The 27,996-nt window shown below is 38.3% G+C and overlaps 1 protein-coding gene across 2 annotated transcripts in view; it reads right to left on the bottom strand.

Moving 5' to 3' along the window:
* Positions 1–27,996, bottom strand: part of CPPED1 (calcineurin like phosphoesterase domain containing 1) — a 55,893-nt gene that overhangs the window by 18,604 nt on the left and 9,293 nt on the right. For both annotated transcript variants that reach the window (XM_035895069.1, XM_035895070.1), the window contains exons 2-3: positions 25,801–26,019; positions 4,979–5,401 (exon numbers count right to left, since the gene is read on the bottom strand). In XM_035895069.1, the coding sequence (XP_035750962.1) occupies positions 4,979–5,401; positions 25,801–26,019 (642 nt within the window). The remainder of the gene's footprint in view (positions 1–4,978; positions 5,402–25,800; positions 26,020–27,996) is intronic.

The following is a 27,996-nucleotide window of genomic DNA, read 5'->3' on the forward strand; positions in this document are numbered from 1 at the left end:
CCAGAGCAGGAGCTTTGCTGCTACCTGCAGCAATCCCCTGGGGCATTTCCTTGCCTCCTCTCCCACTGCTGCTCCGCGGGGCAGAAAGGGCCTTACCTGCGTCTCCACAGTTAGCAGCACAACAGTGATCTGTCCAAAGCTGTTAAGATTCTAGGTAACCTCTTCAGCCGCTTTGAGCCCAACCCATCAGCAAATTGCTCACCCAATGTATTATGGACTTGTCTAGCTGTGTGCTGGACACTTTGTCCAGCAGGATACTGTGAAAGACAGTATCAAATGCATTGCTAAAATCCAAAAAACCCACATCTGTTGGCTTCCCTTGGTCAACTAGGTGGGTGACCTTACATAAAAGGATGTTAAGTTGGTTAAGCAGGACTTTCCCCTTTTGAACCCATGTTGTCTATGACCATTGGATGTGAGGGCGATCTGGCTGCGACATCTGTCACCCCATTGATTGCCAGGGTTGATTCGGCTGATCTGGCTGGCTAGGCGGGTGTCCCCTTCCTCCCTCACCGCTCCATGTGCGTCCCTCCCGAAGCTGCGCGCTCGGTCGAAGAGGACGACCTTCCCCGATAGAGACGTACCGTTCATCGGTCAAGGGTATACGGTAGCTGCGCTCCCCTGCTAGAACCTCCAAACAAGCTATTAATTTAGTTTTTATTCAATAGAGCTCTTACACAACTTCAGACATTTGCTTAAATGTTTTAGTTCATTAGAGCCATTAGGAAGCATTTATTATTGTATTGTATTAAGAAATGTAAGTAATTTCAGCGTGTCAGTGATGGTTCTCAGGACAGTCTTTTAAAGGTTGTCCATAGCTCAACAAAAATACCCATACTTTTCAGGTATTATTTTAGAAAAAAATCTTTAACATTCTAAGAAAATTATACTGGAATGAGATAGGTAAGGAAAAGTATGGCTTCTACTACATAAACTGCTTAATTTAAAAACGTAATTTATTACTTATCAAAGACACATGACATGCAGACTAGATTTTTGGCTGGACCACTATCTGGATTCTTTATTTTCCCTACCAAGTTATGCGCATACCTATTTATATCAGCACTATAAAATTCTTAAAAGCTGAATATGCAATTTCGCGCAGCAGAGTCGATTGACTCCAGCAGATCTCTCAGATGAGAGCGTCAGGTCAGCTCAATCACAGTTCTTGCACACAGGTTTTTTCTGTACTCCACAGCTTCTGCATGTGGAGGAGACAGAGCTTTGACAGCTGAGGCCAAACTTTCAGAAGTTATACAAATACACTTTCAGAAATATATGTTCATTTAAATGATAAACTATGTTCTCAACCGAGTTGATTTTCACTGGCACTGAAATAACTTTTTCAAGGACAATATTTGTTATAATGCATTTAAAGAAAAAATAGGCTAGGAGGATTTCTTAGAAGTGCAGCTTACGCATGTGGTTTAATGTTGCATAGTAGTAATACACATTTGCAAGTGCCAGATTTTCAATTTATAAATATTTATCATAAGGACATGATTTTATCTTTAATTAGCCCAACTGTTAAGGACACTTCTAATGTGAGAAATGTAATTCAGTATTTTGTACCAGATGTAGCCTCTACAGCTTGTCTTTTATCTCTGCTTGTAATGAGCAGATACTTAAACCAAAACCAGTATGTGATACGTGATTAGAAGATCTGGGCTCTGAATTTAAAATAATTTTCTGAAGGTGCATACTTCACTTTAAAGCACCTGTGCAATACCACCATACTTTAAGTATCTGATTACTTCCTACACATACCCATATGAATTTCTTTGTTCATGGAAAGACCTGAATTACTAGATTGTCCTTCCTTTCCTCTCTCTCTCTAACGAGGCGAGTTATGGCTCTGTGTTTAACACTTAGAAAAAGTGTAAACATTAAACCTGGGCTAATTCCAGGTCTGATCCTGGGTTATCAACAACTGAAATATGCCCAACACTGCATTGCCAAACACAGCAACTCCTAAAACGTGCATGTTATACTGAAATTTTCATAATTACGCAACAAACCTTTGGAGTGGTTGGAAACACTGCAACAGAGAGTGAGCAGAAGGAAGGAAAGGACTGGTGACAGGTCAGGGAAGAAGAATAGCAGCAGCCTGGTAGACTCATTTAAAAGGCAGACTTACTTTCTTTTTCCAGAATAGTTATACCAAATTTCTAAAGTAAGTGCCATAAGGGGTTAGCCGCCTTAAACTGCAAGTCATAATTAAAAAAACAAACAAACCCAACCAAATGCAAAGTAGATTGGGATTTCATTAGCAATATTCTGTGTTTTAATCCTCCGAGAATGTATGAAGTGAACTGGGGGAAAACCAGTTTCATGTCTAATGATATGCTGAACTTGATTATTCTTTGGCAAAGCAGAGAATCAGAAAATAAGTGGAGTCATTGCATATCTGTGCATCTATCCTACCATGATAAGTGCCTGTTTGCAATCCACTGATAACATTTTGTGGTCTTACAAAGACTGTTCTTCAACTGAATAATAAAATGAAAACAGAAGCATCCGTTACTAAGGAACCTCCGAGCCAACTTTTCATTCAGCTAATTTTTCTTAGCAGTCCAAGTTACACTGAGCTGCTCACTCTCTGTGTTCATTTAATTAGCAAAATGTTTGATTATTAGATTGCGAATATTACCTATTGACTCATTTACTGATTGTATAAAACAGCAAACAAAAGATCAGTGTTTTAACATATTCATAAAGGAATCAAACAAGACGTCATTTGGGGAGGATTTTTAGGGATAGGAACAAGGGACACAACGGGAAAGGATGGAGGGAAGGTAAAAATGGGATGTTGGCACAGAAAGGAGTTTGGGAATTTCTTCCATAGAATTGCCTTGTATTGCTGGCTTCCCATTCTCTCTTCCTTTCCACCATCATTTGAAGCCCACCCAACTTTTGGTTAAGCCTCTGGATTCACATTATGAGAACCAGTCTGAAATATCCCTCTAAGAAACACGATAACGTAACAATGATAAATGCTACAATGATAACATTTTGCATTTCTTTTACTTCTTGATTAATTATATTCTGTTGCAGATGGAGTGAGAGGGAGGCAAAAACTATAGTTTATTGGTGTAAAACAGTGATTAACAAAGTTCAAAGGAAAATGCAACAATAGTTTGTAAGATTCGATGGCAAGGGACACTTGGTTATTTACTGCAGAGAGGACAGCGTCAGATAAAACTGTCAGGGAGACCCTCCTGTTGAGTCATGAGGTTCAGAAAAGATCCCCTTGCTTTCTAAACTCCTTTCTCAGAGAGGAGTCTAGGTGCGGCTGGACCCAGTCTTAGTCCCAGACTTGGTCAACGGTTTATGTCTAAAGGATTATATATGTGCAACCAATCCTTTATATCACTTAGCTAACTTAGCTTGTTAGCCACTTACCGAGAATCTGTTGTGGTAAGGAATCTCGCAACGTCGAGGAGTAACCTTGAGAGGCGTCCCTGCTCAAGGGGAGATCCTGGCATGCAGCCCACTGCCGTGCAGGAGAGCTCTTGGGCAGCTCACTATTGATGGGGGTCAGATGATTGGCTCATAGTAATTTTTGCATACCTACCACTGTGCTTAGGTGGGCACATTCCACCACAGCCCTTGGCTATTGTATTGCTATCTGTCTCCCCGACATCCACTGGGTGCATCCTTCAAGACCAGACACATCTATCACGACCACCACAGGTGGTTATCACCTGAAAGAAGTCAGGAGAGGGGCAGGGAGCACACCACCACATATTCCCAGTACTGTGTCACCAAATGTTAGTAAACCATCTGGAAGATGGAAAACTCTAGAGCAGAACCACCTTGGTTACTTACTGGGGTACACCTGTATGGCAATGTCCTGCTAACAAGCTCTCCAATGAATGAGGGTGTGTTTTTAGCCAACAGTACGCAAGCAGTCATTTAGCTGCCCAACCTTCCAATAGCAATACTTCCTACTACATTAATACTAGCACAAAAATTAAAAAAGATATTACAAGGTATTCTCAGCATGGCTCCTTCCGGGAAAAAATCCAGTTGTAAATCTTGAATCTGCAAATATGTCAGTCCCCTGGAGCTCAGATAGCTGTGAATTTTGGCCCCATTGATTGCAAACAGTAGGAGATTCAGAGCTTGGAAATTAGGCTGGGTTTAGATGAGTCCAGGTTTAACAATTATATGGTAAATTAGGAACAGTATCATAAACCATTTGCATTGTTCAGTAATCCAGATAACGTGCTTTCTTATAGATAGAGAGAAAAATGACACTCCGATGCAGCGATGGCAGGCTGGCAGGGAATTTTGAGGGACTGGCACACCCCAGGAACACGCAGGCAATTAACAGGAAACAATGGGAACAGCACAAAGGAGTGGCTTCGTGCTGTGTCTGTCTCCCTGGCGCTCAAGCATCATCAAACACAGCTAAGGGATCTGGTATAATGTACTGGTTTAGCACGTGTTCCACCTGCCCTTCATCCCAGAATGGCCCCTATTAGTAATGGATATGCGAAGGATTGATTTTAGCAGAGCAAGACTGTTTTTAACACTGAATAAATCTGGAGTACATTACACTCTTGGTTTAAAATTGGCTCAGTGTGGGAGAAAACAACCTCCAAGGTAATTCTGAATTCTGTTTCCATGTTTTATGTATAACAAAAATTCTGTATTTTTCTCCTATGGCAGTACCTGATCCTCCACTCCTTAGGCTGGAAGAATATTGTCTTACATCTATCAGTACTTGCAAAACAGATTCCTTGCTATTTATTTTAAAGAGCTTTTCACTCCAAGTTTTAAATTTTGTTTGGTACTTTTTACAGGTGATTAGATCCAGTTGATAATTTTGACCTAAGGGGAACAATGAGGCTTATAAGCAGTATCTAAAATTCCTTGAAAACAGTACCATTTAAGTTAAACGTATTTTGTCTGGCAGCATAGCTATTAACAATTCAAAACAAAAATTCAAAAATAGGAAATTTTGAGAAAATACCTGCTTTATGAAACTTTTCCATTATCTCCTGACGAACTGATTTTTCCAAGTTGAAATAATCGTGGTCTTCATTAGGTTTTCTCAGAAACAGAGGGATGTGCTGAAATACTATTATATGCTTGCATTTGTGTTTTTCAGCGACAGCCAGTTGCTCATCTAGCCACAGATCCTGGGCTTGCTTTAACTCGGGGCATTTGGAAGAATCGAAGTATAACTGAGAATTCAGCACAAGAAAGAAAACACCTCCAACCCAAAAGCTGAAGTAGTCATCTCCCCAGTTCTTGCAATAATTATCTATTGTTTCTCTTGTTGGAGTATTGCCAATATCATGATTTCCACTGACAAATACCAATGGGATGTCCCGGTCAGTGTTCTTCAGAACATTCTTTAAATCTTGCTCTTGGTCCTTTCTCCATTGAGTTCCTATAGAAAAAAAAACCAAACACGTTTTAGTGTTTACACTATCTTTTCCTACCCACATTGTTAGCTTTTGTTTATGGAGATATGCATAGCAAGAAAATACTCTGTATGAGATGTCACCATGATAATATGCAGGGATCCAGAATACATCTTCACTTTAATACTGTTCGCCATTTTCAATAACTTGCCTCAAAGAAAGGCTCTGGGTAGGAACCAACAGACAGTATAGCAGAAGGTGATCTCAACGGTCAGTGTTTCACACCAAAAGCTTTAGCAGGACGATTCTTTTCATGTACAGACTGATGAGCTGGCAAAAAACCGCAGCAACCTTGGATGGTGTAACAGCTTTACACAAGGGTAAAAACCAGGTCAGCTTCTGGTTTATATTTTATGGCTGTGCACAGGAATTAAGGTTTGGGGTTTTTTTTCATTACAAGAACTACTTTTAACAGCAAAAATCTAATTAGTGTCTTGTGGTGACTTGTTTATATGATGAGTCTGTTTTAACAATGCACATGGCATTAATTTCAAAGTAAGGTAATGGTGTGCTTTACTAGTTTTTCCCGCATCTCTGTTTTTATATCAATATGCATACCCAGACAGTTACTTTTCTGGTTGTCAGAAATTTTTCCTTGTCTAGGAAGGTTTCTTTAATTGCTAGATTAATTTACAATCACTGAAAAAAAATTTAGAAAGGATTTTTTAAAAAAAAACAGTTGTTTTATTCTAATGATGACAGAGGGTTTTTTTAAGTTTTCTAAAAAGTAATCTTTAATCAGAGGCCATTGATATGTTTATTACTCATTAATTAAATTGAACATTTGTAAATCGTATTTTGTTCTGTGATACATTACATATATCTAAGGTGGGCCCATTTCACAAATAATAGCTGAACTTTTTAACAAAGAAGTTGTAACAGGATTTTTGCATGAACTCTGAAATCATCTTTATAACATACATTTGCATACAGGTCTATGCAAATCCATCATCACATATTTTTAAATTGTGTTCTACTTTTGTAACTACACATATATTACACATAGAAATGTATTAGAGGCACTCTTGTAGTGTAACTATGAGATAAAAGATTTTTTTTCTCCATGTTTCTTCAAAATACTTGTGATCAATATGCTGGCAAACACTGACCCTTAGTAACTATTAGTAGTGAAGATTTCAGTTCCTTTTCCATACCTTTTCCATTTCCATGTAACCTGTAGATACAGGGTTAAGTCTACAGCTTTAGAAAAATACTGGGGAAAAACCATATTCATATTATGTCTAAACTTTGTCTAAATTTTAAAGACAGGTGTGAGATTTGATACGTGATGCATAAAGTAAAAATCCACAACTCTCTTGTGTTAACTGCTGTACAGGGTAGATCTGCAGACAGCAGATCAGTTTGTGGGGTGTATTAATGTACCAGGACCGAGGTTGGTTTAGGCCGTCCTTCCAGTTATGGAAAATATCTGTATTAATCCTAGAAAAAACAAGGCACATTACTTGGAGGAGCTGGATATTAAAAAATAAAACAAAAAAATTATATAAACCTGGCACATTTTGTTGTCCATGGGGTAGGGAACCTGGCTGAGAAAGCAATTTTTCCTGCCACTCCTCACATTCCTATGCAAAGCGCTGGAAATTTCAAGCTATAAATATGATAATGTAGGGGGCAGGGGGGCGGGGAAAAGGCGAGGGGGAGGGCTCTTCTAAGATCTATGTAAACACATTACACCATGTTACTCTCCATGCTGTCACTTTGGGAAATTTAGCTAACTGTTTCAGAGTATAAAGACATTTATGCCTAAGTTACAGAAATAATTTGTAGAACTATGTATACCTCTTCCCAGTGGTGAAATTCAAGCTCTGGAGACTAACACTTGGATTAGATTTGTCGACAGCAGGGCACTGGTTCCCTCATTTAATGCAATATTATTTCTATAGCAACAGAGTGACATATTCAGTGTTTTATTGCAGAAAACAGATTGTTTGAAATGGAAAACAAGGTCTTTGCCCAAAAAGCCTAGGAAATCATACTAAGTAAAGACTATTTTAGGACAATTGTATTTTGGCTTGACCTTTTCTTGGTGGAAGGTCAAAACAACTTCAAAAGAAGAGAAACCCAGGGAGATAAAGGTGGGGAAAGGCAGGGTAATGCCTCTGTGCTCTTTGGGCGTAGCACTGGAGGCGCAGGGCTAGGAGGTACACACCATCCGTCAGTTGTACTACAGCAGCACACACTTTGTGCTACAGTGAGCTGCACCACTACGCAGTGCCCCCTGAAGGCACCTCCCTCTAACTTTACAGCTGAGGTAAGTAATAAAGAAGATAAAGAAAAGGAGAAAAAGAAGTGATAAAGAAAAGAAGGCAGTCACTAGAAAACTATAGTGGTCACTGCCGTAGCATAAAAACTGTCCCCAGGCACAGAGCTAGCTATAATAGTTAATTATTCCAATTATTATGAGGAACATTTTTATTTGATGACATGTATTTCTTTAGCTTAGACAGAGGTTTGTTGTAGGTGAACAGGAAAAGAATAGAATGCCAAGAAGCAATGTAAGAAAATAATTTGGGAAGTGTCAGGGTAGATGTAACTGAAATTAATTCCTGTTCTGTTTATCCTGGCATCACGTTTAGTGACATTTTTAAATCCCAGGCTACAATATTATGTCTTTATGTTAGGTTCTGTAAATACAGTCTTGCCCTGAGATAATGACTTCACAAAATAATAGCCCATAAAGGGCAGTTTGGCTTTCATGAAAAACATGAAAGAGAACTGTTGCTAGTGTAGTTGCCTACCATTTCCCACAGCTTCCCAGCCTGTCATTTTTGAAAGCTGAGTGATGTGAACAGGAGCATAAAGGTACAATGTCAACGTCTCTGTTGCAGTACATCTTTTTGTTGTACGTTATACCACTATATTTGCCTAAACTCTTCCAATACTCTTTCCTGCATTGCTTAAAGGAGTCAAGACAACCTGCCTTCACTCACTGAGAGCAGATTTCAAGAAAGTACGTACTTTTAAAGCATTTTTGCTGAAGGTGGCTTCAGTCAGCAGAACTAGAATTCACAGATTATTCTGCCAAAGAATAATGCTTTAGCTACTAATCCACAGTTACAGTTTACTTTGGTATTCCACAGAATAGATATTCCACAGAATAGCGCACCTCTATAGCAAAGTGTTGGGTTTGGTGTTTTTAATGCACTAGCTGTCAAAGCAAGTTGAAGCACTATTTACCCCCGAACCATATCTCTGCAATGCACATTGATCGCAATTTTTGCATCTGAGGCAACTCTTCACTTACAGTAACCTCCACCAACATTGTAATTTTTTCCATGAAAGTATTCCAAATGAAAAATTAGCAATCAATTAACAATAGCACCCACTTTTCTACTGATACAAATTAGGAGAGGGAAAGGGGAAGGCTATGATGGTATTATTATGTGGTACCTCCAGGTGTTCCTGTGATGGTGTTAGGAGAACTCCAAGTACTCCCCCTCCAGGCAGGAGAAGCCTGCCAGCCCCTGCAAGGGGACATGGCTGTGGTAGGAGCAGAGGGGGTATTTGCCTGGATCTCCATTTCATGTCATTTTCCAAGAGATGGAAGCTCTAGTGAGGTCATCTGACTTCTTTTAACAATCAAAGCTATTGGTCATAAATTAATGGAGAAAAAGACCATCAGAGGTCAATTACTCAATATTACGTGATGATGCTGCATTTCAGAAAACCACCTACTCTCCAAAGATCATCTGAGAAGTCACATTCAGGGATCTGGCTGGCACAAGCTGACTCAGCCACAGGGCAGAACTGTTGCAGCTCAACCTGTGATACTGATGTTGCTGCTGTCTCTAAACCTCCTTTTGGGGGTGGGTTTTTGTGGGAGCCAGAACCTCTTGTTTACTTGTTCTGCAAGTCTTGACACAGACCATACTGTGTCAGGGTTTGCTAGAGTGAAAGAAAAAAAAAAAAAAAAAGTGGACCTAACATCTGACACTAAAAGTTTGGCAAGGGGGCCCTACCTGAGCCAGCATAGGTATTTACATCCCCACTGAGGCTTTGCACTAAGTTATGGCGGTCTCTGTCTCTGCAGCATCTTCGCTTGACTTAGGCTGAGGACCAGCACAGGCACTTTCCAGATGAAGCCACCCCAAGATGCCTTCAGTCAATTTAACGACAAGTAAAAATGTAGCCTAATAATTTCCTGGATTTCTGAATTACTCTGTCTCAGTATTTCAATGTACCTCAAAAGTGTCCCAACCTTAGAGGTGTTGCAAACACATCATTTTTAAAGGAAAGCACAAATTTTCAGTTTGAAAAGGAAGAGAGTTAAAATTGTTTAACTATGAGCTTTTATGTGAACAACACTCTTGAAAAGCTCTGATATGACAACTGCAATCTGCCTAACATTTAACCCAAGAGACTGATTATCAAAGAACGGGTAAGAGCTAGATTGTAGATTAAAATACTACACAAAATATCAAATAGTACCTAAATCTGATAAAAGCAAAACAAAAATGTCAAAACACCACAGATGAAAATGGAATTCATAAATACATTGGGCCCATGCCTTCTGTAATTTATGATGATATCAGGAGAATTACTCTGACATCAAAAGACAAGTAATTCTTGTTGGGAGCAATCACATGATTGTTATAAACAAAAGACAGATTTGTGTATTTTCCTGGGCCTTGCAGTGCAACACAATGGCTTTAATCGAAGAGTCTAATGATTTTGGGCACTTTCTTGTTCTTGAGATGTTTGTCCTTTTTGTTTGTTTTCATGACTGTCTGCAGTTGCTCTACTCCTTTCACAGGCCATTTAGAGGACTTTCCCTAGTAGTATCCCCTAACTTTCTGGAGAATAGAAGAGGGGAGTCCAAGGCTACATTCACAGCATGCTCCTTTTGTGAGTACCTCCGCTGAAACAAATTTGACTGCTACCTCTATCCCTCTGTGGGAAAGCAGCCTCCTCCTCTTCAAAATAGGATCGCCTTTCATCTCTGCTGTTGTTTTGGATACCTGGCTGTTGGCTCCAGCTTAACAGGGCTACAACTAAGATCCTACATCATCCCACTCAGCATCCCTCAGCTGACCCCCACCCAGTGACAGCCCCACTCCTGTGCCTGTCACTTGGAAGATGGCACAGGCCCAAACCCAATGGTATAATCAAGATCAGACTGTATCTTACAGGCTCCTTCTGCAAGTACATCTTTACCGCATCTAATTTTTATGTGCTACCATACATAAAAGTTTAACTGAGCTCTAATCTTGTCACGTCTCAAATAGCAATACACAGTTTTCTCTCATCTTTGCAAACGCAACCCAGCACCCCTTCAGAGCACTGACACAGACAGCGTTTTCCCACCCCAAAGCTCTGACACCATTCCTTGCCACCCTGCTGCCTTCTTTCCTAACCTTCCCCATCTCATCAATACAGGCAACTCCTCTCTACTGTCATGGCCAAACTCTTACCCTTTTCTCATTTGTTTACATGTTACCATCCCATAAAAGCAATGATTCTTTCATTGTCCATGAACAGTTAGAAAAAAACACCTTGCTCTCCACTTCATTTTTCCTAGGATGCTACAAAAATGTAATAGAGAGGGCAATGGCATAGAAAGAAAAGATCTCTCGGGCCACCCAGTTCAGTCTTACTGGTGCTCTCGTTATAGTCTGTACTCTTCATTGTTGCTTGTTTTAAACTTAAAGTTTCCCCTGTAGCATCTGCCATAATGAAGTCATGCAATACACCACATCATTCCAACTTATAGCATGCAAGAATAAGCTGATCAATTTTAATAAACCCAGTCATGTTGTGAAATAAGTTTTTCTAGCTTAGTCTGTGCTGTAATAGCTAAAATGTCGCCTCTAGTCTTTAGCTATAGATATTACAGCCTGAAAACAATTTTATGATCTGCAATAAAAAATTATTACACAGTTAAACATAACGTAAATATGACTATATTCACTACTGGCCAAACTGACTACTCAGTCTAACTTATGTAGAACCCCATCTCATTAGTTCCACTGAAAAGCAGAAACTGAAATACTCATTTGTCTACAGCTGTAAGCAACTGATTTTTTTCAGTACATTAGAAACAAGTAGTAATCTGTTCCGAGACACAAAAAGTGATCATACTAAAGAATTTACCTGCATGAAAACACAAATTAAATTTATTTTATAACGTCGCACATTGAAACAAGAAGAAAATTTAACTCCAGTTTTCGCTAATCATTAACAATTATTACATTAAAGCAATGACAAAACCCCAAAAGTGAATGAGGATTAGGGGATTATTATTAGGGGATCAACTGCTCCTAGTTACAGTGCATGACATTAACTATGACTGCAAATGCCAACATTTTTCTGAGCGCCAGCCACACAGGTGCCTGCTTAATAACCTAATTCATGGCATTTACTGGTTTACCTTCTGCTGTGAAAGTAAGTATTATGCTTCACTTAAGCACAACTCTGCTCTTCTTATCCTTAGTCATCTCCATTTTTCCTGCGCAAAGCTGTCACATCAAGCATAGGCCATCACTGCCTTTGGGTCTGTTCTTCTGATGACATCATCACAAGCAGAAAAAAATACCACACTGTTACAGGAGTTACAACAACAAACTTAAAACCAAACTGAAGGTATGAAAGTCTTGTTTACAATAACTGTTCATTTTCAGGAGACAGAGCAAGATTTTAATCCTTCGCACTTTCTTCAAGTGACTACCTGTGAGAATTTTACAGCTTTTTAAGGCCTTCACAATGTTTACAGTTTCACATTAAGTAGTTACAGCACGACTAATAACTCTTTGAAACACTAGTCCTTTAAGTCTGACAAAACTGTCCTCACTGTAAAACTGAGAAATGCTTGCAATAAGTGGGTACGATTACTTAAAAAGACATGTACTGTTCCTGGTGTCTAAGGCATTGTCTACCCTTACAAAGACATCTTTGCCATCAGAACAAGTGCAGAATGAACAGGCAGTTAATATCAGCCAGAGTCAACAGTTCAGACAAACCACTCTTCCTTAGAATATGCTCTCTCAGCCCAAATCATCTTTTGCCAGTTTGTGTCTTTGTTCCACACTGACGTTGGCTATGGGATGTTCAGAGAAGAGCTTACAATACAAATAGATGATGTGCCATGGTCAGAGTGGTAACGCAGCTTGCTCAGAGCCACAGACAGGAACTGGATGCTTGAGCCCAATCCCTGCCCATTAAAACAATGTCACCCTCCAAGGAAGAAGAAAATCCTTTACAATTCAGAGGGATGGAAAAGCCTGGAAATGTGCCTTTTAAAAAGCAAACACTTTTAAACTAGAAAAGCAGTTCTAATCACCTCGTCTGACCACACCTGCATAATCCAAAGCACTGACTTTGTGGGAGTTACTCTTTACAAATAGCAAATCCAATTCCAAGAAAACAAAGGAGGCAACGAAGATTCTAACACAGACATATTCACTGTACAATGCGCCAAATAAATAGCTCACTGTGGATGTCTGCTCCATGTATACATTTCCAAATCTTCATAGATAGGAGTTGAGTTGCTAAAGCCGAGAATATGATAAACTAAACTAAAACTTTCTGGGCTGAGGAAGAAGCAAGAAAAGAAATTATAACTGGCCTTCGACAGATTTAAGTTTTTACCAGAACATGGAGAAAAACCTAACTATGCTTCCATATATATTTACTTTATTATATTTATATAAAATCTAGTACTTGTACTAGATCTTCAGTACTAGCACTGAATCTAGCACTTGTACTGATACATTATGATACCATAAAAGTATATCATTGGAGACAATTGTATAATTAATTATATCTCAAAGATTTTCATATGCAGAGAGTTACTGTCAACAGGATTCCTTAGTTCAACTGTGGACTGGACTAGAGATTATGGTCTAAATTACAAGTAAGTATACACTTGCTGAAGATTAAATATTTGCTTCTGATAGCCCAATGGTTTATTTGCAGTATCAGACTGCAATGTATTGTTGAACATGCATGGAGAATCTCTCATGCTTCCTACTCTTGCGCTGATTACAGCAAATTAAATTTCACACTAAGCAGTTTGGAGGCTTTGAATGCTCCATTAGGTTTTACTAGAATCAGATAATTACTATAAAATGTTTATTTATGCAACTATAGTGATACTTAAACAGGTATTATTAGATGTTTGACAAATAATGTACTACCTACCCAAATTATTAGACATTATTAATAAACAATAGCATAAGAGTTTGGAGAAGAAAATAGCCAAGAATCCTTCTGGTTTGGGCTCCATCCTACTGAGCATATCAAGTTGTTAATAGGTTGCAACAGCAAAAGAAATGGATGCAGTGAGTTCATTTAGATAAAGCTACCTTATTGTCAGGAAATAGGTCAAATTTGAACACTGCTTGTGTTATTTCAGTTGATAGTACAAAAAAAGCCCCATTCATCAGTCAGTGACATATTTATAAAAAAAAAAATTACTTTGTATTCAACAAATAAAATTTTTACCTATAGCCTGATTCAGTATAAACATTTTAAAGCCACTGCCTCTACCTTGCACTGAAAAAGTCAAGCTGTGCCTTTTATACTTCATCCTATATTATAACTCTCCACTGACAAAGATTCAGGAATTGGGATTTAGCTGACAATTTTGCTGAAACCACATGTGACAGTAGAATACAGCTGCCTCCTCCCCAGCTGTGCCAGGCTGATGGGAGTTAGAAAAACTACACAAACTTGCTTTTGTTAGTAAACCAAGCAGCCAGTTCAAATTGCAAAAGAGAGCAAATATAGTAAAGGTGACATGCTTACAGTTATTTTTAAAGCTGGAACCATATTTTAAGACACCATTTCTTAACCTGCTCATAAACAGACAAATCAAACATCAGCATTCATGCTCTTGCCTTCCAGATGAGAAAGGGAATTTTTTAAGCAACTATTATATTTTAGTTAAAATTAAAACTTTAAAAAATAATTCCTTATATACATGCTTCACTTAAGGACTAGCAAAGCAGCTTAATTTCATCTGGCAATTTTTTTTTTAAATTAATGTTCCTTTGTTTTAGCAAAATGGGTTATTTAATGGTAGTTTAAAAGCAATAATAAAGGTAGTTCACAGCCAGATTTACTGTGGTAAAATCACTTTTTGAGAAAGATATTAAGCATTATCAGGCATTTTTTTCCTTTGTAGAATGTCTTACTAACTTACTGTATATAGCATTAAAAACTTGTATGGGACCTGACATTTTTCTGTAATTTATTCAGTTCACAAATGTATAAATGGCAGCTTGTGCATTTGCATGCAGATTTCAGCATTACATTCATATCACATCTTGTGTGCAAAACCCACCAGCAGCAAATCTCCAAATCTCCCAACAACTCAGTTATTGAAATGTGAACAAGCTAGTTCATATCTGATGTAATAAAGTACAAGTACAGCCGTCTGCCTCCTAGAAAGGACATCAGGCTGGGTGAACTGCAAAACAATTGCAAATTTGCAAGTTTGTACATTAAACATCTGTGTTTATTTCCTAAGAAGAAAGAATATACACATGCAAATGACCATGGGCTTTATCAAATATAATAAGAGTTGTGAAACTCAGTATTATCTCAACGTTCCTTTTTAGTGGATCCAAAATCGAAAGCCAAGTAGGACTTCTTGGGAGGTACCAACTTCAGCTCTTACTGGAACCAAGTATTCACTGTCCCTTCCTGGTTAAGCCCAAGACTGTTTTTTAAATAAGAGAATTTAGAACATTCACAACAGGTTTTAAACAATGATGCTTTGACTAGGAACATCTGCTATGGTATGTGGTTTCTCCTTGATTTAGAAAACTGAACAAGTTATAGAGTTTAATTAGTTACCCTGCAAGGCAGGTGTTTGTATTGTACATGCTGCAGCCTATGCTTTAAGATTTAGCATCTATAAAAACTACTCTTTTGGAGGAAGTCATATTAATGCACTCAATATTGAACAGAAACAAGAGACAGAAATACTCTGGACTGCGGCAGTTGCACATCGAATTTGGGCATGGGAAAGAGGCTCAAGATAATCCAGTTAGTAATTCTCTCAGGAGAGAGGATGCCTTCAAATGTTGCAGTGACTATAAACAGAAATAAAGCCATATCACTGTCTGGACACCAGAACCATCAGCTCTGATGTTCCTCAGCTCTGAGGCTGTCTATTCTGAACATAAATCACTTCACTCTCTACAGCATATGTGTCAGAGCTTGTAAGAGCTACTGATTGTATAAAAGCCAGTATGCCCAGCTCATCTTGTATCCTGATCATCAAATTGTCAAGCAGAAGTCAAACAGAGAACTGATTTGAAAATCATGTCCCTTAATTGCTGCCCAAATATGAAACTCAGAATCCCAATATTTGGCACCTGCTTTTAAAAATCTTGGTAAGTATCACTGCATTATTATATTAAAAAGCACTGTTTGCATGGAAGACAGGATAGGGCACATAATTTTGAGGATAGACGTAGCCAGCAGTTTTGCTTTTCACATAAAGCACATAGTGGTGCCCAAAATTGTGATTAGTCAAACTGAGCTGATAGCTTTATTGAGGCTTTACGGAGGAGTTAGCATGTTAGTGAAATGTGCAGAATTTGTGGGGGGAAAAAACACTTACCAGAGATGCATACACACACAGAGCACTGTATGCAGTCATGGGGAGCTGGCTGCCAGTGAGAAGGTCCCAGAAGAGTCGGGGTCCCTGGAAGCAGCAGGACAGCTACACATCCCAGCCAGGCAGGCAGGGGCCCAGGGTGCTTGAAGCAGAGAGGGAAAGCAGGCAAAGGGAGAGGGAGATCGGGAGGGATGCTGAAGCAGGCAGTGCACTTGCATCTCCAGCAATCTCATGGTGATTCTGTGACAGTGACAATTCCCTCCCAAATTCATGATCTTCTTTTTACAGAATGTCAGACTTTCTAGATAGAAAATCCTTTTCACCACCACACATGGCATGGAGCTCAAGGGCACTGCTTTCCCCAGCTGCAGCAGGTGTCCTACCTTGCTACTCAGCTACTTTGCCCCCCCATTACGCTTAAAGCAGTCTTTTTCCAGATCTCAAGTCTGCACTGCCTCAATGACCAGTAGCAGACCATCAATGAGCTGCTTATGGTTTGGGGAGCTCTGTTTTCAGCTTGTCTCTCTAGTGTCAAGGCAATGTTTAATGTCACCCCATGTTTAAACTGTTCACAGTAACAAGAACGCCTGGCCCCAAGCTCCAGCTTGCACCACAAGTTCCTGTAACAAGCTGACAAGCCCAATAGGCCAGGACTGCAGCATTACAGTCAGCCCAAAGCACACTAGCCGGTGGCCTATAGGTAGCAATGACAATGCTTTGTGCTCCTGGGCAACAATGACATTCACACCTATATGTGACCATTCTGTAATTGCCCAGGATAATTAACATCCTCTTTAAAAATTTGGGAGGTCTTGAGCAACAGGAAAGTATGAAATGGCATTCCCAAAGGATTAGGGGTTTGCAACGGGTTTTAAATTGATACCATCCAATTTACGCCTGTAACTGGCACCTATGGAACAGATTATGGAAAACTGTACCTGTAGGTACCATCTCTCTGCAGAAGATCAGGGCTCATCACAATTCACTGCCTCCATTGAGATCAGCAGACGGTTGTTCCCTCCTATTGAGTCCCTAAAGTTATATTACAAATATAAGACTATGTATCTTGTGTTGCCTCAGCATGTGATTTCTGTTGGATTAAACAACAGTTGTTGCTACACTGCTATTCTTTTAGCACATTTAAGTTTTACAGACAGATAGGGGAAAAAAATGTAGCTGCTTCAACTGCAATTTAGACATTCAGCCTCTAACAATCTCCTTTAGCTGCAGCCTAATCCCATCCAGCTCCATAGGTGTGCTCCTGCTTTCTGTCTGGAAGTAGTTCTGGCACTTTTTGTTGTGCTCACAGCCTGAAACATACATTAGGCGGCCCAGTAAAAACATAAAAATACGCAACTGACACAATCCTGAAAGATTTTACAGTCCAACTATGGCCCAACAGAGAGAGTAAGAGACACAGACAGCAAGCACACCAAGGAGCAGTAAGAAAACATTATCAAATATGACTGCAGCTCTGTAAAACTGACTGAAACAATTAATCAGATGTTTCATCTTGTTCCATTTACAAAAGAGACATTCATAAAAGCATGTACATTTTATCATGGTTTAAGGTACCAATATTCTGACCAACTCCGTGTTGTTACCCTACCATAGAGAACCACCCAGGCTTTGGTTGACGGTGGTGGGTTAAACAAAAAATATCCAACAATCCCAAAAGTTGGACAAAATTGAGAAGGTGGGTCTACCCACTAATAGCCTCTGTAGACAAATAATTTGAAACACTGTACAATTTGTTTTCTTGAAGAGTACAGTTAAATTTTTGATACTGGACTAGTTCATAACATCCCCTGCACACATTTCCGTGCAATGTCATGGTTGGTAACAATCCCCCTATGTTTTTCTTCTGCTGTATCATGCATACTAGGACAGCTTTGTTTAAACTTGACAGCTTCAGTTTAATTCCCTTGAACCACCCTCTGTTCATTAGGGTGTAACTAGTTTGTGTCAGAAAAAAAACCCAGTTTACAACATTTTTACTGCAGTGTACCAGCTTCATATTACTTGAAGATTTGAAATAAGTTTCTACATATATGTGAATGGAAGAACACATGCAAAAATATACATATCGGCACATGAAAACAAGGACAAATGCTTACTCTACTAGACAGACAACTATTAAACATATATGGCAAACCTGTCTAATGTTAAGGAAATATTTTCAGTAATAGAATATGAGAAGTTAATGAGACCTTGTCTTTAGCCTGAATACAAAATCCGTATTGCAATCATATACATTCTACAAAGCTACTGTCCTTCGTCACAGACCCCTTTACTACAGCACTGCAACCACCTGAAATAATACCGAGTATCTTGGAAAGACTGCAAGTATTGCCAATATTCTGGGACAGAAGGAAAAGCCACCGTAAGAACCGTGTATATCAGCTAAAACACATTAAATGAAGTTTGTGCTTTCCTAGGCAACAGCCCCCTGGTACCAGGTGTACTTATTTGCCACCGCTGAGGTCCAAAACGGCACAAAGCAGCTCTAACTTCAGCAAACAGAACAGCACCTTGCAGCTCCCCTCCCTCCCCACAGCCTCCACCTCACTGGAGGGGGAATGCAGCACAAGTAATTCAAGACTATCAAGAAAGGTGAGTTTTAAAAATTACTAAAAGTGTCTGAAATGAGTAAGACCACTTAAATATTTTTTATTAGCTATATAATGAATACAAATCTATGCAAAAAGAGCCCCATGAGACCAGACCTTGGGAATGAGTAAGAAAGCATGAAGAGGCACAAATGCTTATCTTCTTGTGATCAAACTAGAAAGCAAGATGGACAATTGCTTCTGAAGCTAATGAGAGAAATGAAAGTATAGGCATATTAATTAAAAAGGAAGAAGTACCATCATAATTAATTCACTAGGCATGTCAGAAGAGCAGACAACGGGATTCTTGTATTGGAATGCAGTTTATTTCAAATACAATGGCTTAGTCTCCTGCCATCACTTACACAGCTGTCTAGATTGCTTTGTTCTTTGCAAATGGATAAAAAGAATAAAAAGATGGATCCTTCAGAGAAAAGACCTTTGAAATAGCAGATGCAAGTGATGTGAGCATCCTCCTCCTCCCCGCCTCTCAGCAAAACAAAGGAATTCTGAAGTACAGCACAACACTCACGGCTGTGACCTGTCATAGGCACTGTTTCCACTCACCTTAGCAGAGATAAAGGTTCCTTCACCAGAATTAAATGTTTCAGAAATGTGTTACAAATAACAGTTTGAAAGCCTTCAATTAAACAATCTAATATAAAATGAAGGTAGAAGAAAAAAAAAAAAGAAAAATTTCACTACTTGGACTTAATTGACTGAAAAGGCTGACGTCAGATTATATAGCACTGAATGACCTGGGAAGGAAACGTGCATATTAGAGATTATGGCTTCACTTAACTAAAGGAATTAGTACAAGTATTCACAGTGTACTTCAAGTACCATAATACTCAATTCTAGTGATTTTGATTTCTTCTAATTAACATATGCACACAAATGAATCTAAAACTGCAAGCATAAACATTACTTGCTCACTGATCCATTATCACACTGCTAACAGATCAAGCTTAATCAAGTTCTATCAGGTTTTTTTATTATACACATTATTAGACAAGTCTCGTTTCATTTAGTCTCTAAACAGCTACGGTTTATTGCAGTCAGAGCTAAGTGAAGTTTGCAGGAGACTTGCTGTCTTTCTTGTTCTTTCACCCATGTAAGAAGAGCAATTAATGAAGAATAATTAAACACCTGGTCTAAAACTACATCACATAAAGGACTTTGCTGGCTAGAGCTGATGTCTATCAAGTTACTGACAGCAGTAGTATCATTAAAAAAATGCAGTTTAAACAATTTCCTCCAAAGGAATTCAGCCACATAAAAATAGCTGCTAGATTCTCAGCTTCACAAGACAGTGTTTCTTCATGGCTTCAACGGGGTGACCTTGGCTGCAAACAGCTGAATTCTCTGCTGTTGGAATGAAAGGTGTTGAAATGCAGAAGCTGTATCCTGGACACCAATCTACACTCGAAGTATGGGATGAAGAAGGAAGCACAATGCTTCATGTTAAACCGAAATAGGAAAGACAAGCAAGAAAGCAAGCAGGGGAGTTTCCCCTCAATGATGCAGGAAGCTATTCTATGGAACAGACATCAGGTTTGTTGAGCTTGTGAGTCAGGATCAGAGGAGAAGTAAGCCACTGAGAGTGGGGTTTTGCCACAGAACACCCAACAGGGGCAAAGAAGTGGATTAAGTCTTCTATAAGCAACTTGAAAAAGTCTCCAGATCACAGACCCTGGCTCTTAGGGAAGGACTAACCTCCCTAACATCTGCTGACAGCAATCCAGGAGGGAGTCTGGGACAAGCTCTTGGCACAGATGGGCCCTGCTACTCACAAACATGGAAGTGCCAGGGGATGCGTTAATCCCTGGCAGCCTTGGCTGTAGTAGCCACCAGAGTGGAGCTCAAGATCCTGAGGGGAGTAAGGAAGGCAGACAGCAGATCTGGGGCCTCAGGACAGCAGACTGGCTTATTCAAGGAACTGGTATATAAGATCCTGTGGGAGGCAGCTCTGAAAGGCAAGAGTTTGAGAGAGCTGACATGTCTTCAAAGACAAGCTCCTCCTAACACAAGAATGGTCCTTTCTGATACGGGGTGGGGAGAAAAAGAAATAGAGTATTAGGAGAATGACTTGGCTAAATGGGGACCTCACGCCTGAGTACCGATGGGAAAAGGACATAAAAAGGAGATGGAAACAAAGGAAGAGTATTGAAAAACTACCCGGGCATGCAGGGCTGGTGTTGGGAAAACCAAAGCTCACTGAGGGCTGAAAGTAGCAAGGGGCATGTTAGCCAGCAAAAGCTTCTACTACTACTTTAGCAGTAAAATAATAAACAAAGAAAATACATGCCCACTGCTGAGTGAGGCAGTGACAAGTGACAGGTACTTAGCGCTGCTTTTGCCTGTCTTCAATGAAATGTTCTCCCAGAGTTAAAGGAGCAGGGGAAATATCGGTAGTGAAACAGGATGCAGCCAAGTATCTCCTGAAAAATTTCAACCCAAGCAAGTCCGTGGGACCTGATCCAAGAGTACTGAGAGAGCTGGCTGATGTTACCGTGAGGCATCTCTTTATTATCATGAAAAGGTTGTGGAGTTAGGATGTTGCAGTCTAGATGTGTGAAAAACTGGCTGGACTGTGGGCTCAAAGGGTATTAGTTAATGGAACAATATGGGAAATCATCATAAAACAGAACAGAAGGTTCCAACTTGATGTGGGAAAAAACAGTTTTAAAAATAAATTTCCAGATTTTTAGAAAAATGCAGTGAAACAAATACATTATACAACCAACAATACTTTGCAGATTACCATTTTTGTCATACTAAGTTACGGTACACTAACTCAATGCCCACAAATGTCTTCAGAACTAAGTCTTCATTATTGTGGTGCATCTAGGTGTAAGTACCAAGCTGAAAGAAATTATTTTCGGTAACACAGTTGCACTATAAGGTATTGCTTAAAATTCTTGATTATGTATCACAATATTAGCATTACCAGGAATAGATATCCTATTCTTGATTATGTAATCAAGAAAAACTTCTGAAAATAATATTCACAGTACAAACTACTTTTAATCAGCAGCTAAATACCAAGATACTGGCGCTGATTACTTCGTTGCTCTAATGACATCTGTAATGGATTCCAAGTGCTGTGCCTGATTGCTTCCCAGCTGATCAGGATTCTGTTCATCACTTCTAGCTGCTGGAATTCTGAGATTTCTTGGAGTTCTGTTGCTTCAGCTAAACAGCTACAGTGCACACTTTAAAACAGTCATCCTAAACTTTACACTTGGTACTCCATGACAAAACATATTAAGAGGAGAGAGGAAGATCTGGGGTTTTTTCCCCCCCTGTTTATTGACAGGCATTGATTATAAAGCAGTGTATCCAAAGAATTTGATAGACATTGGTCAATGGATGGTATAATATAGCTGAACTTCAGTTGATCATAGCTTTCTTCAATAACCATGCTGCAATAGTAACTGTGATACACTTTCATTAACGCTGATGTTTTCAGTTTTAATATAGCCGATGTACACAAGTGATTTAAAAGACAATGAGCCATTGAATAAGATACATGTACAAGCCAAATTCACAATTGTTAAACTTAAATCAATGTCTTGTCTCATGCCTTTTCTGATTTTTGCTTATCGAAAAAATGAATTTTTAATCCTTCATTTTGTTGAACTAACGTGATAAGGGAATTGACACAGCAATTATTCTTGGAGAGACTCCTCAGTGGAGAAGTATGAAATGATTGCAGTACCACTTTACTACAGACATGCATTATGAAGGTCTAAACACCATGGAATCATAGAATCATTTGGTTGGAAAAGACCTTTAAGATCATCAAGTCCACTGTACCTGTCCATTACTAAACAATGTGTCTAAGCACCTCACCTACCCATCTTTTAAATACCACCAGGGATGGTGACTCGACCACTTCCCTGGGTAGCCCGTTCCATCCTTGGCTAGAACAGTGAAAATACTTAAATTACTGTAGGAAAAGAAATATTACTACTGGTCTTCAATTCTGCAAACATTTATATGTTCAAATTATCTGAAAAGCTACTGGCTATAAAAATTCTTAGATTCTTTTTGCTCTTTTTCATTAATGTAGTATTGCCAAAAGATTTATTAGAATTTCAAATTTTTATTGTAACAAATAATGAAAGAGCGGGCAAATTTCAATATTACTTTTACAATTTTGAAATAGAAGTCTTTCTAAAATATTTTTAAGAGTTTAATCAGTTGCTGACAGCTTTTTACCTCATTGTGTCCTCACTTTAAGTTAGAATTGTTTGAATGGATAATGTAAAGAAGTATGAAATCTCAAGAACAGTATTAGTACTTGAATTAATGGAGAGAAACTTGTGCCATATGACAGTGGAATATAATGGCTTCTGCTTTTTATCTGAGTCATAACCGGTGCAGAAATACATAAGCAGTTCAAACACATACCCATATCAGAGAAGAAATTTAATAATTCATTCCTCCATGAGAAGGAAGACACCTCCATCTATAGAGTTTATCATGGAACGTGGCAGAAAACTTGACAATGTGACTGCAGTACTTCCAAGTTTTCCAAAAGCTTTCACTGCAAGGAATGTGGAAAGTTTTCATTTCTAACGTCAGAGGACTTCTATTTTGATAAAAGAATATGCAGGAAATAAGTTCTTGTAAGGCCAACATCTTGGCTCCTTAATGCCAACATCTTGCAATGTCTCATACAGTAACAGTTATTAACATGCCAAAACAAAGAAATTGTCAATAAGTATCTTGATAAGACATAATAAAACAGGATGTGAGTTGTGTTGCTTTAAAATATCTTTTAAGTTTCTTTAACTTTTTGTGTTTTGAAAGAGTTTCTATTCCAGAAGCTAAGTAAGTGAGAGGAAAAGGTAGGAAAAAAAAATCCTTTGAAAAACCTATTATTTCACTTCCAAAATACATTCATACAGTTTAAACTAAAATTTTGTTTCAAATTCTTTTAAAGATACAGATTTATACTTCATAGAAGGTGAATCTTTTTCTGACTCTGCATTACTGTCTCCCTTGCTGTATCACACGCCTCCCTGCCCTTCTAGGCAACTAGTCAAATCCACAGGTATCTGCACCATAGAGCGATTTATCTCTCTCATCAGTTTATACAGAAAGACAAATGGCTGACTGTAAAACTGTACTTATATGTACAATTTAACAATTATATTGTACTTATATGTTTACCAACTCATGGCACAGCAAGCCATTTGTAAAAATACAAAGGCAGTAATGAAATAAGTAATTGTTCCAGTTGAATATTCTAAAATTCCTTTTAGTAGTACATTTTCTTACTTATTTTATATAACTATATGATAACACAAGCTTACAAAGTATTAAAGAACAATCCCTTCAGTTTCTTTTGCATGTTTGTTAGCAAAATAAATATATGATCGTGTTTTGTAAAACCCTGACAGGTTTGTATTTAAAGTGTTAGGGAAGTCTGAGACATACACTGGTAAAGGGGATAATAGCGACTACAGAGATCCATTACCAGAAAAAACCATAAAACCTGCCACACACAAGACTGTTCTTTATTGTACCTGGCCATTCAGTACCCAGTAGAAGTCAGAAGACTGCTGGCTCTCTGTAGTTGGCACTTACTTTCCAGTAACAGAAAAGGCTTAAAATAACATTGTTTCAAATCAATATAGACAAAAGTACTCAGAACTCTGCATTGTTTCATGACCGTTTGAGAAATACCCAGGTGAAATGAAATTAACTTAGCTTCTTGGATTGTTTAATTTTGTGAGTGAAAGATCCTTTTCAATAGGATGTAGAACACCAATTATTTGTCCTGAATTTTCTTCCTCTTACAAGAGATACTGAAGATAACTTACTTGGAACACTTAAACTAAAAGTCCTAATTGAAATACTTATTAAAACTGCCATGGGAAGGCCAGATGATTCTTAGGAAGAGATTATTTTAGAATTCTGGGTCAAACCTCTACTTCCAAAATTAATGGAAGAACATAAACCAATAAAACAACTGCATAATGGCAGACTTCACATTATGATCAAGCTACTGAGGTTTTACATAGTAGATTCCATCAAGCTTAAATCTGTTGGTTTTTACACTTTCCCACTCTATCACTAAAATTGCGTTCTGTTCAAAAGAAAGTCTGTAGCCTATAAAAAACGTCAATCAATTTGACTTGTCAATTTGACAGCTAAGGTTTTAAAATCCACTTTGCGGGACACTGAAGGAATTAGTGAAAGGTCTCTAACATGCTCAAAACTGTCCTGCGCAAACAAGAGGTGAGAAGCAGCACCCCAGGGGCAAGCGGAGTGCAAAGCAGAGCATAGCATAAAGCACACAGGAGTCTGGATTTGCAAGCTCACTTGGTGGACTGTTGTGCTATCAGCTACATAGCTAAGGTTGGCTGCAGCTCTGCTTCTTATCAAGGCTAAGACATGTAAGACACTGTCCTTAGATCTGCTTTTGGGGCCACTTGTCAACTCGTAGCATCACTTTTTCATTAATTTCCAAGAAGACTATTTATCTTCTTAAACTAGAAAATATTACCAGTCTATTTTAAAGTTCTAACTGCCAAACTTCGTAACCCACCTTTCTAGATGGTCTGTCTTTCTTCTGCTGTACACAGAAGCACACTGATCTCCGAGTCCCACAGCAACAGGACAGAATGCTAAAACTTGAATTTGCTGACTTTTAGCATTGTAAGAATTTAAATATTGAAGCAGTTGAATTTATTAAGCATTAGAAAGCCAGAGAATTCTCTGAGCTTCACCCACTTTAGGTACTCAAAAAGCCATAGCTATTTTTGCTTCTTTTTCTTGGCATTGTTTTTCCCCAATGGCTGGATTCCCTATTTGTCTTCTCAATGCAACTTATTTAGAAGAAAGGTTTTTAATGTGTCTCCTTAAGACTTTTATTTCAAAGAAAATTTCCTCAGGCCCACTGGAAAAAAAAAAAGCAACTAACTAACAAAAGTACACCCCTAAAATGAATGATACAAGAAGTCAGATGAAGAAATCAGAATAATGTCTCAAGAATCACCTACACAGCACAATTTTTTCCCAAACAATGAAACAGTATCATATCAAATCCTATGAAATAATATTATGAAGTCAAGGAAATGGAATTAGCCTTGTTGCCAATCTGAAATATAAAGAAAAGGGACTTACAATGCCCATTCCACGCTTTTAATTGCCTTACCTGGCATTCCATGGATAAGGTCCCCACACAACACAAAGAACTTGGGTTTAGGGTTTAGTTTGTTAATGGCCTGCACTGCTTGCTCTGCTAATTTGATTTCTTCTCCCCATTCATCATCTCCATTGTTAGTGTCTCCAACTGCCCAAGCTTTCATCAGTCCAAACTGAGGATCTGCTCCTTGGATGAAGTAGAAGGGCCCCTTCCATTGGTACTCATCATCTAAGAAGAAAAAAAGAGAGAGAAAAAAACAAAGTTAAGCACTAGAAAAACTTATAAAGAGATTGCTCTTCACCTAAGTTGAGGCTGCTTTAATGAAAGTACAGAATTCTGTAGACATTCATATAGAACAAATATAAAGGCAGAAGTACAAATTTTTCCTCTAATGGGTAGCTGCAACAAATGAAAGTATATTAATCTAATTATACCACATGGTAATTACAGACTGATTAGAGGAAAAGTATGTGAAGATTTCAGCGAAGAGTGCTGGAAATTACAAGACTACAATATAGCACAAGAGTATAACGTTAGATTTCAGTTGATTCTTTTAAGACTCCAATTATTGCTTCTTTAATTAAGAAGTTAAAACATACACAACACATTTCACATTTTATGGTCCCAGTAGACTTGTCCTTAAATTATTAAGAAGTTAAGTGCTTTTTGTTCTTATACTTTTAGAGAGAAGTTGGAAGTAGCACAGTCTTTGGAGTTAGACCTGAAGCCACTCAACAGTACCAAGGTCAGCAAACACAAAATCCAGCAACATCAGAATTAGCAGCAACAATGAAAATCTTAATTTAGATTAGCCACAATAACTTCTAAGAACTAGGATAAAAAGGTGAGAACTCAGAAACCAATTTCCATTGGTAGTGAGTGCAGAGGGAGGGTACAACAGAATTTGTACCACAACAATTTTCTTGTATACTTGTTTCTCTGATACTATAACAACAAGTACCACAAAAGAAGCATGATACGTAAGACTACAAGCACATTAAGGAAAAGAATATCTCAACACTGGGCAAATAAAGCAACAGTTGGCTACAGATTACAAAAATGGGTATCCTGTTTCCTAGACTAATGTCTCAAGTTGGAATTAAAGTACAAACACAAGTACACTGTAGTTTTTCCAGCTGCCTAAATGCATTTTTTTGCAACCTGAATGTTTCATTTTTGACAGCTGTATTTGGCTTAATACATTTAGTGCTACTAGGTTTTTAAACAGCATTTAAACTGTTAAAAACTCACTGACTACATCAATCTATAGTTGAATTTAAAAAAATGATACAGCAAATTATTTCAAATTAAAATCTAACCCATATACTCACATATTATGTCAGTCTGGTCTGAAACACAGTTTGAGGCAAACCTAATCTTCCAGTAACAGTACATAAGCAAGTAGCATGTCCACCACATGGAGTTACTTTTGGTTTTCTTTCAAGTGATCTAGAACTGGAGCTTCTTACTTTGCAAGAAGGGGGGTATGTTTCTTTCAAGGAAGGTTAGAAAACTGAGGTCAGCATTCATCTCTTGTACCATGGATATGGATAGGCTAGGGTGGGGGAGAAGGAATGTGGGCAACTCCCAAAAGCTGCTTGTAATTGTCATCTGTTGCTATGGCATCAGATCATTTTGCCAAATGCAAGCTTCTACATTTTAGTTAAAGTGACATTTAATTTCTAAACAAAATTATTTATAGTCAGTTGTCTGTTAATTCATACCAACATTACCTTGTTCTAAATAATAATCACATATTTTATAGATAGAAACTTTTAGCCATTCATTAGCTTTTAGTTCTGAAATGAAATTAACTTTTCCAATTACATGACTTATTTGGAGAGGGGAAATGATCCATCTACCCATGAGTTTGCCATAGAAGCCTTACGGAACCTGCCGAATGACAAAAAGTAATTTAGGTTTTTATTTTATGTCTTGCATGGCAAAATATGACTGCCATAAAAAACAGCTCACATGCTCCATCAAAAGCATTGTTTGTGCAGAGAAATCACCTTACAGTTTTTATGAGCAGAAAGCTATAGAAAAAAACAGTTAAGGAAGCTTGCATCAGATATCCTTTCTGACCAATACAAAATAAAACTGAAAAAAGGGAAAGTCTGAAACAGGAACTTGTTTTGGAGGAGTGGCACAATCCACAAACTCATTAAGTGGAAAAAAAGCTCAAATCTTTGAACAATGTGGCAG

This window comes from Egretta garzetta, unplaced genomic scaffold, assembly GCF_000687185.1.
Source record: "Egretta garzetta isolate BGI_Z169 unplaced genomic scaffold, ASM68718v1 scaffold575, whole genome shotgun sequence".
Lineage (NCBI taxonomy): Eukaryota > Metazoa > Chordata > Aves > Pelecaniformes > Ardeidae > Egretta > Egretta garzetta.